This window comes from Podarcis bocagei, assembly GCF_964188305.1.
Source record: "Podarcis bocagei genome assembly, chromosome: 16".
Lineage (NCBI taxonomy): Eukaryota > Metazoa > Chordata > Lepidosauria > Squamata > Lacertidae > Podarcis > Podarcis bocagei.
Window position 1 is genome coordinate 7,197,806 of NC_138142.1, and position 19,284 is coordinate 7,217,089.

The following is a 19,284-nucleotide window of genomic DNA, read 5'->3' on the forward strand; positions in this document are numbered from 1 at the left end:
CCAGGCAGGGGAAATTCCTATGTGGAGATGACAGGAACTGAACCGGGTACCTTCTGCATACAAAGCAGATGTTCTAGAACTGAGCACCAGCCCTTCCCAGTCCAGGAAGCCTGTTCCATCAGCTCTGTAAATAGGCCAGAGAATATTTTGTGCTGTTTGTCGGTGTCAATATTTTAAAATGGTAAACTGCCTTGGCAGAAAGGCAGTCTATAAATGGCAATAAATAAAAAGATTTTCCCCTCCTTTTTTTTCCCCTCCTTTTTTTTAAGACTGCAGCTTAAATTATTACTTTACAAACCCCTGCCCTGGTTAGCATCTCACAAAACATCCTTTAATGTGAGAGATGTTTCTGCTACATTAAATCAATCTGAAAAAAAGCCAAATCAACCATAACTCTTAAATGATGCATGGCAAGGTATTTCTTTAATTAGCCATAAACTTAATTGATTAGTCTTCTCTAGAAGAGGAATGGGAAATGGAAAACACACACACACAAACACACACACACTGGTGGAAAGCAACCTCGTAAACCTTTGAATGAAAGGGACTGTCTCCTTTTGATAAGTGCCAAATTAATCTTCATAAATGGCCATAATTACTAGAGACTGGGCCTCTGCCAAGTCCATCCATAATAAAAAAGAGTGAAATTATGCAATTGATTGTATCCACCGTCATCTCTCTGGGGTATTCAGACAAGCTTTGACCCTGGCGACAAAAACGAGGAACTAAAATGTTCATGTCGAGGAATGTGCTGCATGTATTAAAGCTTTGCTCTTTGTTTATACGCCGCCTCCCAACTCCCAGAGGACCTTCAGAGTGGCAATATACTCTTTTCTTCAGGGGGAGCTGGTGAGCCCATCAGAAGAGCGGAGGGGAAATTTAATTTGGATACTGATGACGTGAGCAGTCAGATAGGGGCTATCTGAGAGAGTGCAGGCAGGGATCGTCTGTGGGTTGGACAAGTGCCTGTGGTTAGAGACGGAGATTTATGATGAGAACCAGGAACCTGGGATTAGAGCTAAAGGCCTGGGATTGGTGATGTGCATTACAGCTAGGAATCTGGGAGCAGAACTAGGAACCTAGGATTGGAGCTAGGGGTTGGGGATTAGAGATAGGCATTTGGGGATTAGAGAGAGGGATCTAGGATTAGAGAGAAGAGATTTAGGATTAGAAATAGGAACCTGGGATTAGAGACAGGGACCTGGGATTAGTGATGGGGATTACAACCTCTGCTGTGGGAATACAGGGAGAAATTTATCCAACCACACACCTCTAATAGCAGTCATGTTCCCCAGCACCCATTTTACATGAGGGTTTTTGTCCCCAGGACTTGTGCTTCATCCTGGCCTCCCTGTAAAATCTATGTTTGTTGGCTCTGGCCTCACCCGCCACTGCCGTATGGCCCTTGGAAACCTTCCCAAAAGGAAACATGACCCTCAGGTTGAAAAAAGTTCCCCATCCCTGTTCAGGAATTATAGAGTGTTGACATATAAAACAGGCTTCCTCAACCTCAGCCCTCCAGATGTTTTTGGCCTACAACTCCCATGATCCCTAGCTAGCAGGACCAGTGGTCAGGGATGATGGGAACTGTAGTCTCAAAACATCTGGAGGGCCGAGGTTGGGGAAGCCTGATATAGAACCTGGATTATTCCTGCTTTAGGCCTCGTTTTTCTCGGGTATCATGCCAGGCAGTTCTGAACAAGTCCAGCAAGATTTTCCTTTTGGTCTGGTCCAGCAGATCATCTTCTTTTGTCTTTATGGATCTCAGCAAACTTGTAAAGCCACAATGCGCTTTCTTGGTGTTCAACAGCAGAAGGCGGAGCATCAAAAACTACAGAGGACAGAATACCTGCAGCATACTTTTTTATTCACCCTAGAACACAGGTTCCCCGCACATGGGCTTTTGTAAACATTTCCAAATGAAGGTACTTGAATTATAGAAAACCAAAGGCGCCTTTTCCATTCCAATGTTTGAATACTCTTAAAAATTAATCACCTCCTCACCAAAAATAAAAAAGTTGGAAAACCATTTGTTATTAGGTAAAGTTGACTCCCATTTGCCAGAACTCCGCAATTTCTGTGCAAAATATTGTTTTTTATGTGGTTGAAAATTAGGCCCTGTGAGAAATAGAGAACATTTGAGCGAGGTACATGCGAAATGAAATAAAGGCTCTTGCTTTCATTAGGTTAATTAAGAAGGCTAGGAAAATGAGTGAGGGAACCCAATAGTTTCTATGGCACACCCCTCTGCTGATAAGCTCAAGGCAGATTTACGTCAGGGGTGGAGAACCTGCGGCCCTTCAGAATGTTTGGGGCTACATCTCCTATCATCCCTGACCACTCTTCAAGCTGGCTGAAGCTGATGGGAGCTGGGGGTCCAACTTCAGGAGGGTCAAATGTTCCCTCTTCCTGATTTCTATACAAGAGCCTTGTCCTCCACAAGATGGGGTTTTAATGGAGAACCAGTTTGGCTAGCAGTCAGTGTAGATTCTTGGGCCTTGTTTTGGCACACAGACTGCCAAGGTCCCACCACAAAGAACTTCCATCCATCTTGGGCGTCTACTCCAAATTGGCTGTGCCCTTCAGAATGTCCATCCAACCTAGCTCAAATTACACTTTCAAATACTTATAGTTTCTACTCCCATCCGCGCCATCAGCTTTTAAATGGGAAAGTGACCTAAAAATGAGGGGACAGCAACAGATTTGCTTATTCACAGCACACAATATATCCCAAACACTTGAGTACATTTCAACTCCTACCTAAGAAAGGATAAATTCTCAAGGCGTGAGGCAACAGAAAAGAAAGGAAGAAAAAGGAAAGACTCTGATACCAGCTCAGTTTCCTGCCACAAAATGATTTAACGGATAGAAATGAGACAGCAACAGAAGGACCACCACGTTGCACAGCGAGGCCTGTTCATTACAGTAGTTTCATAACTTTTGCCGCGGAAAATACCACGTAGGTTGAAGTCGCTTCCCTTTTTGGACAACACAGGAATAAAAAAATTCCACACCACTTCATTCCCATATAACCAACACCAACAGAGACTTCTCACCCCCATCCACACCGACACTTCCGTTTTAAGAAAGGGGAACATTATTTCTGGGGAAATGGCAAGCAACCTTCTTTTGCTCATTTCCTTCAAAGTCATTCTTCAAAGAAATTAAACGTCTCCTTAGTAGGCAGTCATTCATCGCTTCTGTATCCAAAAGCTAATCGTCCCCAGCTTCAACAGACTGAAGGAAACAGCTTCGAATAAGTTCGCTGCATCTTCTGTGCATCTTCTGTGCCCAAGGGTAACACACTTGAAAAATTGAGCTTGCGCCATGTCTCTGGGCACTGGGCAAGACAAGGCCATCTTGCTAACATAAGGCACTTACCTACTTTTACAGGGGGAGGAAGAAAGAGGGCTGAGGCAAGAATGCAATGTTAACATGCAAGTTTAAAGAAAATGTTTCCTGGCGACCAATGGCCACTGTATTAGCATTTAAGACCTCTGAGATGGATGGTTCATCTGATGTCAAACGTCGGTCATAAAAGCTGCTCTTTCCTTGCAGATGTCAGGTCCGCACACTGGCGGGAGGTCTGTTAGTCCGGGATCTTTGGCGGTCGTATCTGACAGACACAATAAGGAAAAGGAGAAGGGTTGCTCCTTGAATAGCAACCAGCAGAAAAAAGTAGTAGTTTAAATGGCACCCATTAATGTTACCTATGGGGAAAAGGGAGAAAGAGAGAGACAAGGTAAGTTCATGCCATTACACGAAGTAATGCCATTCCACGTAGCTGGAACACAGAAACATTTTGCCAAAAGAGAAACACTAATGCTAGCTTTACAGTGAGGTTGGCTGGTTTTCCTGCGGGCAAATCACAGCTCATGTCAGGGGTCGGCAAGGCTCCACTCCTGTGGAGATCATCAGTGGGCCGGACTGGTGCAGCGCTGGAAATCGCTTCTGCGCATGCCCAGACACCGAAAATCACACCTGCGCAGAAGTGATTTCCAAAGAAAAAATGGTGCAGCCCAAACTATATGAATCAGAACCATGCGGAGATTTCTAGACCGCCCAGGAGCTGGATCCAGAACCCATTCGGGCTGGAACTGGCCTGCGGACCTTAGGTTGCCGACCTCTGTCTTATGTGCATTTAACACCCACGATTCCAAGCATATGCGCTCCGCTGCCGCTCTATCCCAGCCTTTTTCTTCTGCCTGCATCTCTCTCCGCCTTCTCTGTTTGCTTCCCTCCTCCTCCTTTCCGTCGGTCCAAAAACTACACCTGACCAGGCAAGTCCTGCCTGGCAAGCCTGCAAGGCTAACAGCTCTGGGAGTGGAGATGATGCAAGATTTCGAACCCACAATGATCTCACAAGGCTCTATGCTCCAGGTCCACTAGGGGCCTAAAGCTTCCCCATACCTCTGGCCCTTCCCCTCCTTGGCCACCTTATAGAAAGTGGGATGGCTAGCTGTGGGGCAGCTCTCCCCACCCCCCAATGCAGACTAGGCACGCTCCCCATTTCCACCTATGCAGGGTAGAGGGATGCATAGGTAACAGCTACAAAGGTGGCTGGTCTTCAGTCGCTCACGAGGAGAAAGGGAAGCCATGGAGACATGAGGAGGCCTCCCTGCAGGGCTCCCCTCGCCCCTTGCCAGCCAAGGAAAAAGCAATTTTAGCTATACATGATTTTCGTACATGCGCATAATCCTTGGACCCGAACCCCTGCGGATGACGCGGGTTGCCTGTATTCTTGGGAGCTGCTTGAGTTTCTAGAGAGCCCATGGGCTAAAGTATTTTCTTTCTGCAAAAGCTGTCCCTCAATAGGAAACTGTGTTTTTTAATCATACTGGAACAGTCTAGCAGTTTCCTTTTCTTGGAACCATGTGAAAACTTTCCTGAAATCTTGCTTTTCAATTAAGACACTTCAGTTCACCTGCACAGGGCTTGAACTCAGCTTTCCTTCAAAACTAGGGTTTAGTTTCCTAAATTAGGAAAGCTCATTGGTTGAAAATTACGCTTCTCTTAAGGAAACTTTGTTTGCTAATGTTGCATGTCCACACACGGCTCAACATGGACAGAGTCCAATAGACCTCAGGAGGACTACCCAACTGGTTCATTATAGTTATTACTTAGAACTGGGCAGGGACCAGGGTGGTGGGGCGTCAGAAAAAAATCTGTACTCATCAATCCTTGTTTGTGCATACATGTCAAGTTGAAATTACTTTAATTACGTAAAACGTAAGATTCAATTAAATGGATTTATAATTGCAAGCTCTAGGAAGAGCCCAAAGGGGCTTTGCACTTGACATGAAAAAACAACAGTGCAGTTCATCCGAAGAGGACGAGTCTTTTAAAAGTAGCAATTTCCCTTTTACAGGTCAGGATGTTAACGCCATGAAAATCTCCATTTTTTAAACTCCAGAAATAATTTAATTGTTTCATGGGGGCTGGGTTGGCACTTGAGTGTTTGTGGGTAAATTAAGTGGTGAGGGGGAGCTTAAGAAACACAGTGATTTGAGCCAACACAGTTAACACTGCGCTGCTGGGGCGTGTGGAGGAAATTGGATCAATCGGCCGGGGGAAATGATTCTGCCTGGGTTAGGCCTCCTGGCTCGGAGCCCTCTATGAGGCTCCACCAATGTCGCAACACAGCGGTCCTCAAAGTGGATGGTGGTGGGATTACTCGGGGGGGGGATTACCTGGGGGTGCTAAGAGGCAAGGGGGCAGCAGAAGGGTACTGGAGATGCCAGTGACTATCAGATTTTGAAAAGCTGGCATCAATGGATCACGTTCACCCATTTTGTTGAATTCATTAAGCTAGACAGTTTGGGTTGGATTTTGAATACCGTATTTTTCGCTCTATAAGATGCACCCGACCATAAGGCGCACCTAGTTTTTAGAGGGGGGAAACAAGAAAGCAACGCAAAGCCTCTTGAGAGAAGAGGCTTTGCGTGGCTATCCCTGAAGCCAGAAGAGCAAACTTCTGGGATAGCTGCGCAGCCTCTTCAGGGCAGCGGGATGAAGGCTCCCCACTCCCCTGAAGAGGCTGCGCGCGGCTAAGCCAGAAGCTAGAACAGCGAGAGGAAGCACTGTGCAGCGATCCCTCTCACTGTTCTGGCTTCTGGGATAGCCGTTCCCTTGGAAGCATCGCAACAGCACCTTCATTACATACTTTTAGGCGCATGGTGTCCTGTGGCATAAACAGCAGGAGGCCAGACAAGACTCTCCTGCTGGTCTTTGTTCACAGCCCTGCAGGTAGGAACAGAGCCACCGTAGCTCAGTGCTACTGAGACCCATCCAGCAGGGTCAGTCCAGAAGGATATTATAGCCAATGGTTCTGAAGGCCACTGAGAGATTGAGCAGCAGTGGCAGCAGCAGCGGCAGCAGCAGGACACTCCTCCTGTCCTTCCATATTGGACTACTTGGACTACTGCAATGCGCTCTACGTGGGGCTACCTTTGAAGGTGACCTGGAAACTGCAACTAATCCAGAATGCGGCAGCTAGACTGGTGACTGGGGGCGGCCGCCGAGACCATATAACACCGGTCTTGAAAGACCTACATTGGCTCCCGGTACGTTTTGGAGCACAAATCAAAGTATTGGTGCTGACCTTTAAAGCCCTAAACGACCTCGGCTCAGTATACCTGAAGGAGCATCTCCACCCCCATCGTTCTGCCTGGACACTGAGGTCCAGTGCCAAGGGCTTTCTGGCAGTTCCCTCACTGCGAGAAGTGAGGTTACAAGGAACCAGGCAGAGGGCCTTCTTGGTAGTGGTGCCCGCCCTGTGGAATGCCCTCCCATCATATGTCAAGGAAATAAACAACTATCTGACTTTTAGAAGACATCTGAAGGCAGCTCTGTTTAGGGAAGCTTTTAATGTTTGATGTCTGGGAATGGTTGTGTTTTTAATATTCTGTTGGGAGCTGCCCAGAGTGGCTGGGGAAACCTGGCCATTTGGGCGAGGTATGTATGTATGTATGTATGTATGTATGTATGTATAAATAAATTAATAAAATTAATAATAGCAATAATAATAATAAAGTTCATCCATCAGAATGACAGAGGCTGATTTGGCCTCCAACCAGGCCTGAACTCAGGCTAGCATGGATTCAGATAGTCCGTCTCATCTGGCAATATCTGAAGCTATTCCCCCACAACCCTCTCAGTCGCCTTTCCCCAGGAAGGAAGGAGGGATCCGCAACCAGAAGATAGTAGTTACAATCCCTTGGTTGGTCTATAACCAGCTAGTTTGCTCAGAGGGCACCCAAATAAAGGAGAACCCCAGTGTCAACTGCTTTGCTCAGCGAACAATTTCTCCAGAACAGCCTCTAACAGCACTCTAAAGATAGTAACAAACGAACCAGCGTTGTTATATGGGGTGGGGGGTAGAATTATTACAGGGTCGTTTTGGAATTTCTGTTGTAATCATTGCTCAGCTTTTAAAATGCCTCCTCTGGCGAAGGTTGCCAGTGAAAATTGCAGCTTTGAAAAAACAGCCGTGCCTAAGATAGGAAAGTCTTTAAAATTAACAGCTTTAGGAATAAGCACTCTGCTCTCTAACATGCTGGAACAAAAATAAACAAATAAATAAATAATAAACAAACACATGAATAACTTACCCAAATCTGTGTGATTACTCATCCAGCCAATCGCTGTAATAGACACCAAAGCCAGAAGCCCTGATCCAACAAAAGACCCAATTCCGGAAAAAAAGAAAAAGAGACCCATAATAGCACTCTGCATAGATTTGGGAGCAGCAGAATATGCAAATTCCAGACCTGGAACAAAAGAACAAAAGGGGAGAGGCATGAAGGCAAATTCTATCCATTATTTTGGGGAACCTTTTTTCACGAGTATAAAGGCCATGAAGACACGGGCTCAAAACCTGTGGACCCACAATTATTATTCATCACACATTATCTGTAATGTTTACAGCACATTCCAAGACAGTGAGCAACAGATATAATTAGAGGTTTATTTTTATCAGCCCCAGCAAGCATGGCCAACAACCAGGGGTGACTGGAGCTGTAGTTCAGTAAGCATCTGGAAGGCCAAAGGTTCCTCACACCTGATTTACATCATAAAAGGTTGAAATGCGCAATAAAACCACAACATTAGCAATACAGTCATACCTCCGCTTACGTATCCCTCTGGATATGTAAACTTCGGGATGCGAACGCGGCAAACACGGAAGTATTTTTCCGGGCTTCCACGCATACGCAGAAGCGCTCTATGTGCCGTGCACAAGTGCAGAAGCACTAAACCGTGCCGCACGCATGCGCAGAAGCAGTCCTCTGTTTGCGAATTCCTCGGAATGTGGCCGGACCTCCGGACCGGATCCCGTTCGCAACTGGAAGTACCACTGTACCATGAAGTCAGCAGCTGAAAATATATATCAGGTGATATAAGTAATAAAACTGCTGCTTTCCCCTTATGGGGGTACCCAAGAGCGCATATAGAGTCCTTTTGTAGGTTCTCTATTGGGAGGAGAAAATAACAGAGGCCAACCAGAGAATAGTGAGAAGCAAAGCAGCTAGTAAGCCTGATCTTTATTAAAGCTGTTGCAACAAGGTGCTCCATAGGAGAGAGGAGGAGGAGGACCCAGAGCCATGCTATGAGAAAAATCCAACCCTGCTTTGAGGGGCCTGGATTAGGTGGCCGTGTAAGGACCACCTGCCAGCAGAGTGATGGAGTATGCTCCCTCTTCCACAGGTGGGCAGGAGTGCGTCCCTGCCAGCTGCAGCTAGCGGAAACCCCATTGTGAAAAGGATCCATTGGATATGCTGAGCTTGTCCTACTGTCATCATGTGATGTGACAACATCAGGGCCAACCGAGGTCTGGTTTTTATGCCAGCACTAGGCTCACCCAGCGATGTGCCTCTGCCCCCAGCCTTCTGCCATGTGCAGCATGGCTGCAGATGTGGTGGTGGCTCTGATGCTCAATGAAGTCCCACTGAGCTGGTGGTGATAAGCTTGGATTGCTCCCTGAAGCAATTCTGGTACAGGGAGAGGCGCTCCGGGTCTTTGGGTTCCAAGCTCTTTACACCTTTAAAGGTTAAGCACCTTAAGGGACGCGGGTGGCGCTGTGGTCTAAATCACAGAGCCTAGGGCTTGCTGATCAGAAGGCTGGTGGTTCGAATCCCTGCGATGGGGTGAGCTCCCGTTGCTCGGTCCCTGCTCCTGCCAACCTAGCAGTTTGAAAGCACACCAGTGCAAGTAGATAAATAGGTACCGCTCCGGCAGGAAGGTAAATGGCGTTTCTGTGCGCTGCTCTGGTTTGCCAGAAGCAGCTTAGTCATGCTGGCCACATGACTTGGAAGCTGTCTGTGGACAAACACCGGCTCCCTCAACCAGTAAAGCGAGATGAACACTGCAACCCCACAACTGGACTTAACGGTCAGGGGTCCCTTTACCTTTACCAAGCACCTTGAATAGGCAGCCAGTGCATTTCTTTTAAGACTGGTGTAATATGACCAAGCCTCCAGTTAAAAACCCTGGCAAACACGTTCTGCAGTCGCTGAAGCTTCTGGGTCACCTTCAAGGGAAGCCCCATGTGTAAGGTGAAGGTAAAGGTCCCCTGGACAGTTAAGTCCAGTCAAAGGAGACTATGGATTGTGGCGCTCATCTCGCTTTCAGGCCGAGGGAGCCGGCGTTTGTCTACAGACAGCTTTCGGGGTCATGTGGCCAGCAGGACTAAACCGCTTCTGGTGTAACGGGACACCATGACGGAAACCAGAGTGTATGGAAACGCCATTTACCTTCCTGCCGCAGCGGTACCTATTTATCTACGTGCACTGGTGTGCTTTTGAACTGCTAGGTTGGCAAGAGCTGAGACAGAGCAATGGGAGCTTACCCCATCGCACTGACCTTCTGATTCACAAGACCAAGAAGCTCAGTGGTTTAGACCACAGCGCCACCCGAGCCTCATGCGTAACACATTTGCAGCAACCCTCCCTTTGGGTGGGAGGTGCCAGCCTTAACATCCTCGCCAATACAATGGGTGTGTTAATGACCTACCTTTGCAGGCCAGTTGTAAAGAACTAGATTGCTACTGTGAAGCATGTTAAACACTATGCTATAGAATGTAAAACTTAAGGACCAAAACACTTTGGTTTAAGGGTTTAAACCTCACATATTTACTCATGTGCCAAAAGCATGGAAGGGATAAGTTAAGGCAACTGCCTTAACTGCCATGTAGACATTGCTTCGATTATACACACTTACAACTCAGCCTCTGTGCACCTATTTCTCTTCCTTTGCAAGAAGGAATGCTCCTAGTAATATGCAGAATGCACAGCCCTCCATAGAGGCTTTTAAAACATCAGCCTGACCTTACGTCAGCCCCGAACCCCAACTTTTGTTCAACTTAGGGGTTTTTTTTTAGGGAAGGCTCATGCCATTGTTTCTGACAATTGGATAAGCTTGCTGGAGAAGTTGAGAGTCCAACGGCATCTTGGAAGGACACAGATTCCCCATCACTGCTCTGCAACTGCAGCAAAGATTATCCAGGTGCCTCTGACTTTGCAAACAGGATTGCAGACGAAAGACGATGCCTGCATTTCTAAAAGCCTCAGAAGTTGAGCTCGTATTGCTGGATAAAAGACTGCTATAAACAGAGCCTGGTTTCTACTCCGTACGAAATCTGGGCTCTTTGTGCAAAGGAAAGGACACGTGCGTTTCAAAGCAAGGAATGTGTCATAATTGCTGCAATTCAACTTATTATGCAAATTGAAGGGCTTAACGGAACAGCGCAATGGAGAGCCCCATCAAAACATTCAGCACTCCGCCATTCTCCCAGAATATCCAACCAAAGCATTCGACAATCTGCCACTCTCCCAGAATATCTGACTCCCATCTCCGAGGTGCTGAGCTTCTCATTATTTGCCTTTTAGCTCAGATAACCACCAGAAGATTGAAACAAAAGCTTTGTAGAGCAACTGGAAGAGGGGTGGACAAATGTCAAAAAGCAATTAAGAGCGGCAGGGAGTCTCCAGTTCAAACACGAACTCTTGTGTTTTATCCCAACACTCCGGCTGCAGAGGATTCGAAAGCGGAAGCATGTTGCATGCTGGAAGAAAACTTAAAATAACTACGCATGCTGCCAGACAGTTTTCCAAGCACAATTCAAAAGCACCAGTGCCTACTTTTAAAATCCACCCTGCAAAAAGGTGGGACAAGCTTTCTATTTCTGGGGTCGGCATTAGGGAGACGTTTCTGATTCTAAGAGCTGTTTGACAGTGGGACGGGCTCCCTCGGAAGGGGAACTCTCCTTTGTTTGAGGTTTTTATACAGAGGTGGGATGACCATATGCCGGTGATTCTTTAGCTGCGATTCCTGCATTTCAGGGAATTGGACGAGATGACCCCAGGGGGTCATTTCGAGTTTAACAGTTACACTCATACCTCGGGTTACAGCCGCTTCAGGTTGTGTTTTTTCAGGTTATGGACTGCCGAAACCTGGAAGTACCGGAACAGGTTACTTCCGGGTTTTGGGGGGTCACGCATGTGCAGATGCGCTAAATCACACTTTGCACATGCGCAGAAGTGCCAAATTGCAACCCACACGTGCGCGACCCCCAAAACCCGGAAGTAACCCGCATGGATCACGTTCGCAACCCGAGCGTCCACTGTATTTGATTCTATATGCTTCTTTAACACAGTGTTTTTCAAACACTGTTCCGCGGCACACTAGTATGCCGCGAGATGTTGCCTGGTGTGCCGTGGGGAAAATTGAAAAATTTGAAAGATTTTTTTTTTAAAAAGTCAAATTTTCGCCCACTAGGCGGGCGCCGGACTGTGTCCACCCTATTTTCCATCCGTCCTGGGTGGGGATCAGATCGGATGGGATCGGATGAGAACGGACAGGCGGTCCGCTCTCATCCGATTCCCCATAGAGAGCAGTGGGGCTCTGACATCTCCCTCTCCACACACAGTGCGGAGACGGAGCTGTCATCCGCCAGCTCAGCGGGGATCAGCGGATCAATACCCGCTGAGCAGAGAACGGTCCGCAACGTTCGATTCCAGCCAGAATATCAGCTTTGTGTTCAGCCAAACAGGCCCAGGTTGCGCACTGAATAAAGTATTTTATAATTTTTCATATTTCTGTTTACTTACTATTTCATAATAAAGTAATTATAAAATACTTTCTTTGTGTTTATTTGATTCCTATTCAAGAGAATTACTTTATATATAGTCGATATAGGCACAGAGTTAAATTTTTTAACATTTTCTAATGGTGGTGTGCCTCGTGATTTTTTTCATGAAACAAGTGTGCCTTTGCCCAAAAAAGGTTGAAAAACACTGCTTTAACAGAACCTCAAGGTCCACCACCAACAACATAGGAAACTGCCCTATACAGAGTCAGACCATTGCTTCCATTTGGCTCAGTACGGCCAGGAAATTCCCTGTGTTGCAAAAACAGAAAACTCTAAACAACCACAAGCAACATGCGGCTAATAATGATCTAACAAAATATTATTAACATTATACTGTTTCACAGTTCATAAGCAGAAAATATGTCATCCTTGCATAAAGTCACTAAGTAATCAGAGTCAAATAAATGGTCCATGCACAGAATCAGAAAGTGAGATCAGTCAGTATCAAAACATGCTGAGATGAAGGCAAATTGTCTTTCAACAGTCAAAATCCTACAGAAGTGCGGTGATGAGGGCTCCAAGTGTAGAACAGTTTTTCCGGATAACGAACTGTTTCAATAATGATTCTTCGTCAGCAAATAAGTTGCCCCTACAGGTACTTCAAATAGCAGTGGATCAGCAATCACTTAACTATGTAGTAAGCTGAGGGGATGGTTCAGAGAGAGGCCGGCTTTAAAAGGGATTTAGACAAAGTCATGGAGCGTAAGGCTATCGGTGGCCACAAGCCTCAATGGCTGTCTTCTGCTTCCGCCGTGGGAGGCAGTATGCCTCTGAATGCCACTTGCCTCGGAGAGGAAGTTGTTGCACCCAGATCTAAATAAAGGAAGGCCCTGCAACATCTACATCGTCTCGCATATAAAGATGATCAAGCATTGAAGATGGGAAGGTGTACCATGGGAACAGATTGGGCCACATGCTCCCTGTGGACTCTTTGTGCAGCGCCAAATGCCAGTTTTAGAGCCTTGCAATGACAAGCTTGAGATCTGGTTTCTTCCCATTTATTGTAGCTCATTGGGTGCAGAGGGCAGTCAGGAAATAGCAAGAGATCTGTTGTGAATGGCAAAGTGGCAAACTAGCTGCCTAAGCAACAGCTCCATCTCTATTTGCGATTCTCAGCAACCGGTATCCAGTGGTTGACTGTCTCCAGCCCTGCATCGCCATTGCGGTTTGTATTCACCGCCCATTAATAATAATAATAATAATAATAATAATAATAATAATAATAATTTATTTGTACCCCGCCCATCTGGCTGGGTTTCCTCAGCCACTCTAGGCAGCTTCCAACAAAGATTAAAGATACATTAAAATGTCACACATTAAAAACTTCCCTGGACAGGGCTGCCTTCAGATGTCTTCTAAATGTCAGGTAGTTGTTTATCTCTTTGACATCTGGTGGGAGGGCGTTCCACAGGGCGGGCGCCACTACCGAGAAGGCCCTCTGCCTGGTTCCCTGTAGCTTTGCTTCTCGCAATGAGGGAACTGCCAGAAGGCCCTCAGTGCTGGACCTCAGCGTCTGGGCAGAACGACGGGGGTGGAGATGCTCCTTCAGGTATACTGGACCCAAGTCATTTAGAGCTTTCAAGGTCAGCACCAACACTTTGAATTGTGCTTGGAAACGCACTGGGAGCCAATGTAGGTCTTTCAAGACCGGTGTTATGTGATCTCGGTGGCTGCTCCCAGTCACCAGTCTAGCTGTCACATTCTGGATTAGTTGTAGTTTCTGGGTCACCTTCAAAGGTAGCCCCATGTAGAGCGCATTGCAGTAGTCCAAGCGAGAGATAACTAGAGCATGCACCACTCTGGCAAGACAGTCCACGGGCAGGTAAGGTCTCAGCCTGCGTACCAGATGGAGCTGGTAAGACAGCTGCCCTGGATATAGAATTGACCTGCGCATCCATGGACAGCTGTGAGTAAGGGCATTAAGATGAGGAAACAAAACCTGGTTGGTTTTTCTCACAGCCTGATGGTGCTCAGATTGTGGTAACACGCAGGTGAGCTCTTCCACTGAAGGTTGGCTTTTCCATCCCTGCAGAATGCCTCCAGGCTAAAAGATGATAGGCCCATCAGTATTGGCATTTCGCCAGCTCTTGAAGACACACCAGTTTAGGCAAGGCTTCCTCTGAACTGGACCTTCCTAATTACTTATTTTATTTATTTATTTTCCGTATAATTTTTATTAGTTTTTCCTTTTATAACACAACAAATCCAACCTTGCAATAACAAAAAAAAATACTCTTTGCTCTGCCGAGCTTGTGACTTCCCTCTGTCCCTTCCCTCTGTCCCTCTGGTTTTTTTTTATTTTCAGATCTTTGTATCACACTTTAAATTATCAATTTCTGACCTTAATATCCTTGTAGTCAACTCTATCTCTTTGGTCTGAAAAGTTTTAAAGTTTATCGTTGCCGGATTTATTTCAGTCCCGCTAGTGTCCACATTTCTAAAATAATTCTTCATATACCAAATAAATTTATTCCAGTCTCTTCGAAATTTGCGACCAAAGACCCAATTACTTATTTTAATCACACTTTTAACTGTTCAATTGCTAAGCCTTTTAACAAGCTTGTTTTGTTGCAAATTTTAATCACAGATATTTTATATATTTTCTTGGAACTGTACCATTATGTATTTTAATTATTATGGATTTTATAGTGGCTTTAAAAAAAAATAAAAAACAAAAAAAATGGGAGGCATACATTTTCTCTCCCCTCCCTTGATTTCACCCTCACAACAACCCCTTAAGGTAGGCTAGGCTGAGAGACAGTGTCTAGTCCACAGTCAACCTGACCCTTTTGGTATGAATTGTGGGATAACCTGAACAAATCCCAAGGCCCTGGAAGGACAATTCTCGCTTTTTGAACTGGGATACAAAACAGAACCAAATGTTTGTCCAGAAACAACTTTAAAAAGACATGTGGTATAACTCTGCAGCATAATATACCCACCACATTGAAGTTTTTGTAAGCAGAAATATAAAAAATGTATAAACATTAAAAAGCAAAGCGACAGGGGCTGAAATTTCTGAGGACAGAACAGTTTTTTTCCACATTTTCTTTCTGTAGCGAAGAGGATCTAAAATCCTGACACCTAGTGGCTTCATTGTAGAACTACTGAGAGAAAAAGTTAACTTTTACAAGTTTCTGCCAGTATTCCCTCATGGAAGCAAATGAAGTGGCTTTTCTTCAGATGAGGCATCCAAGGAATTTTTAGGGAAGCCAAAATGCAATTCCATTGGCCGCATTTTGGGAAATGGGTAGGTGGGGAGAGCCACACATTCTCCTGGCCTTGAAATGTATTATTAATACCGCCATGGTGGTATGTGTTTACAGAAGTTAGCCTAATTCTACATTAATTGCTCCAGCTGCTTTTGCCCCTGCCCAATGGCTGCCGTGTGGCCCCCGGAAGGTCGCCCAGTAAGGAAAATGGCCCTCTGACTGAAAAATGGTTTCCAAGCCCCGATTTACGCAGCCCGAAGTGGTGTTAAATGCCTAGTGCAGATGGGGCCATCTACATTGCCAGATCTGCAGATCTGTCCCTCCAAAGGCCTGCTCAAAACAACACCCTGAGGTGTTGTCCTAAAAAGTCATCTCCTAAGAAGGTCGTCTCCTAAAAAGGTAGACCATGAAGAGCTTTGGGGCATGCGAGTAACAAGTTTCTGTGGCCACCAAGTTCATATCTGCTTTGATAATAAAGATTGTGCGGTGGTACATGACCCCAGTCAAGCTTGCAAAAATTTATCATTTGCCCAATAATAAATGTTGGAAATGTAAAGAAACTGAAGGTACATTCTTTCACCTTTGGTGGACGTGCCCAAAGATTAAGGCTTTCTGGGAAATGATATATAATATCTGAAAAAACCAGAGGCCTTTCTCTTGGGCATCGTCAGCCAATCGGTGTCAAAGAAGGATAGAACTTTCTTTTTGTATGCAACGACAGCAGCAAGAATACTTATTGCAAAGTATTGGAAGATGCAAGATTTGCCCACTTTGGAAGAATGGCAGATGAAGCTGATTGACTGTATGGGACTGGCAGAAATGACTGGCAGAATCCGTGACCAGGGAGAAGAGTCGGCAGAAGAAGACTGGAAAAAATTTAAGGACTATTTACAAAAATATTGTAAAATTAAGGAATGTTGAATGATGCTGGATCGAAATTAAGTGGTTTCTAGCTGTAATGGCAAAAGGAATTTGATAAAATGGTTTTCTTTTATTCAAAGTTATAATAATCTAAGATGTTGGAGAGAAAATAAGGTGTTTTCTTTTCTTTCTAAGCTGTAATGCTTTGAGATAAGGATTTGCTGTATAAATAATTTGAACTGGATATACAAGACGGGGAGGTATGAGGAGGTCGGGGAAATATGCTATGAGAAAATAAGTTGTGAAATTTGTGTGTTTTTGTTTTTTATGTTTGCTTTTTTCTTTTTGTTTGTAAAAAATTGGAAACTAATAAATATTTTTTTTAAATTTTTTTAAAAAAAAGATAATAAAGATTGTGCAAGGAGGTAACACGGCGGAGTATAAAAATCAAGATACACGTGGCAGAAAGCCCCGAAAGCGGTCTTCTCCCTGTCCCCCCCAACCCCCCGGGTTGAAGAAGGTGCACTGATACCAAACTTGGCTCACGTGGGGTGGGGGAGACAATAATCTGACTTGCTGGAGTCCCCAAGACAGTTGGATAGCGCCCTGTACGCCTCCTTCCAGCAACCCCTGTAGCCAAGCTGGTGCCAAACTGCATTTTGCTGCGCTTTCCTTTGGACAATGTCAATGAGGCCGAGGAGGGGGGGGCTTGTCATCCAGGCAGCCCAGGACCTCCAGATATACCCCCCAGGCTTGTGCCCCTGGGAGGTCACTTCAGTGCTGTGGTTTGACTTTGCCCCCGGTGGCATACTCCATTGAGATGTGTAATGGGTATGAGTTACTTGTGCGTAAACTGCCACCTTTCTGGGGCTTAATTGCCTTGGTTAAACCGTTCTGACTGCACAGCCCATCTCCGTGTGGCTGTCTCAGTCGCTGGCAGAATCTGTCTGTGGGCGTTTCCTAAACCTTTTCCAGCATAAAAGCTGTCTGACTCCCAGTTGCCTCCTCCTCTCACTGCGCGGAAGTCTTCTGCGCAGGGAGGGCGTGGGTAGTGGAGGGCCTGTGCTCTCCTCACTGATGTCCAGAGAAGAATCCCGGAGCTCTCCCTCCGCTTCCCCCATTTGCCCCCCTTTATCCCTGGTGTTGCGCTGATTTCCTTCCTCCTCTACCGAGCTGCTTCTCCCCCTGGTGCTGGGTCCTTCACCCGCAGAATCTGGGAGCCTCCCCTTCACCTCTCGCTCTGATGTCAGTTCCCTGACAAGATGGATGCCAAAGTTTTAATTCTATCCATGTTTAGCTGTTTGTTGTTTTAAGTTTTTAGCAATTCTTGCTTTTACCTGTAAGCTTTTATCTGCTTTTATCCTGTCAGTGGAAAAGGTGGGGTATAAAGGTATCATAATAATAAATTAAGTTTGTTTTTTTAATGAATATAACGAAGGCAGCCTTGTATCAGGTGTTATCTTGGCTTGGGGCGGAGGGTGCACCGTTGCCCCACACTCCCGGGCTGCTTCCTGGGGGGAGCCTCCCAAGAGCTGTCAAAAAGAACAGGGAAGGGGGGAATGCTGTTGGCAAAGCGGAGCAGCTCCCCCCAGGAAGCATCCCAGGAACGTGGGGCAATGGCGCGCAGCCCGCCCGCGACTCCCAAGCTGTCAAAATGAAGGAGGAAGAGGAGATTCCTGTTGGCAAAGTGGCGCAACTCCCCCCCCCCCGGCAGCTTTGGGAAAGCTTGGGAATCACGGGTGCACGGCGAACCGTTGTCCCACAACCCCAATGGCCCTCCTAGGAAGCTGTTTCAGCAGCACATCATAAGGTCGTGATTATAAGCCACACTGTAACTTTTCCAGATCGGAATTTGGAAAAAAGTGTGGCTTATAATTGGGCCAATATGGTACAGTGGTACCTCGGGATGCGAACGGGATCCGTTCCAGAGCCCTGTTCGCATCCTGAATGGAACGTAAGATGAGACGGCGCATCTGCGCATGCACGGGTCGCACCTTGCCGCTTCCATGCATGTGTGTGACGTCATTTTGAGTGTCTGCGCATGCGCGAGTGGTGAAACCCAGAAGTAACGCGCTCCGTTACTTCTGGGTTGCCGTGGAGTGCAACCCGAAAGCGCTCAACCTGAAGCACATTCAACCCGAGGTATGACCGTACTTATTTTAAAGGTGAAGATGTACTCAATCAAAGGGACATTGTTTTTATTCATCAACCAAACTAAACTTAAATGTTCAAGATTAACAACTAAACTTTACTTCGGGGGGGGGGCTTTAAAAACGAGGCACAGAATATCAATTTTTGGGGGCATTCTTTGTTTTTGGCTCATGGTGATTCTGGTGTCGAGTGTTGAGGGGGAGTAAAAAGGAAGAGAGAGGAGCAGAGAAAAGAGAGCAACAGTTATTAAATTCGACGTCTACGCAAAACAACATGCATGTGAAACGGAGGCACAAAGCTGGAGCTATTTCTTGCTTTGCTTTTGCTAATGAGCCCTGAATGTGTGTGAAACAGACCAGAAAATGAGATTTTACGGCCACGCTCCCTCCTCCCGTTTGTGCATTCCACGAAAAAGAAGGAGAGAGAAAAGAGAATAAAATCAATAGGAGCCTGTACTGCTGGACACTACATGAAACCGGCAGGGGACGGAAATACTCAAGGACACTTGCCTCTTGGGCTAGAGCAGCGAATTTCAAGCTACGCACTGGCAACATCTGCAGCCATGGAGCCATCTAGCCTTGTGCCATCTGCATTAACTGACAGTGGCTCCCAAAGTCAGCAAAAGTCGTTGCCATCACCTGATCTCTTTTAAAACAAAAACAAACCTGAGGCTGCCAGGGATTGACCCTTAGACCATGGGTAGGCAACCTAAGGCCCGTGGGCTGGATCTGGCCCCATCACCTTCTCAATCCAGCCTGTGGACGGTCCGGGAATCAGAGTGTTTTTACATGAGTAGAACGTGTGCTTTTATTTAAAATGAATCTCTGGGTTATTTGTGGGGCATAGGAATTTGTCCATTTATTATTTTTTTTCAAAATATAGTATGGCCCTGCACAAGGACTGAGGGACAGTGGA

General features: G+C 46.0%; 1 protein-coding gene across 2 annotated transcripts in view; it reads right to left on the reverse strand.

Moving 5' to 3' along the window:
* Positions 1-1,846: 1,846 nt before the first annotated feature.
* The window catches only part of SLC15A4 (solute carrier family 15 member 4), a 59,680-nt gene continuing 42,242 nt past the window's right edge, over positions 1,847-19,284 (reverse strand). For both annotated transcript variants that reach the window (XM_081174930.1, XM_081174929.1), the window contains exons 7-8: positions 7,611-7,769; positions 1,847-3,710 (exon numbers count right to left, since the gene is read on the reverse strand). In XM_081174930.1, the coding sequence (XP_081031056.1) occupies positions 3,562-3,710; positions 7,611-7,769 (308 nt within the window). In that variant the 3' untranslated portion in view covers positions 1,847-3,561. The remainder of the gene's footprint in view (positions 3,711-7,610; positions 7,770-19,284) is intronic.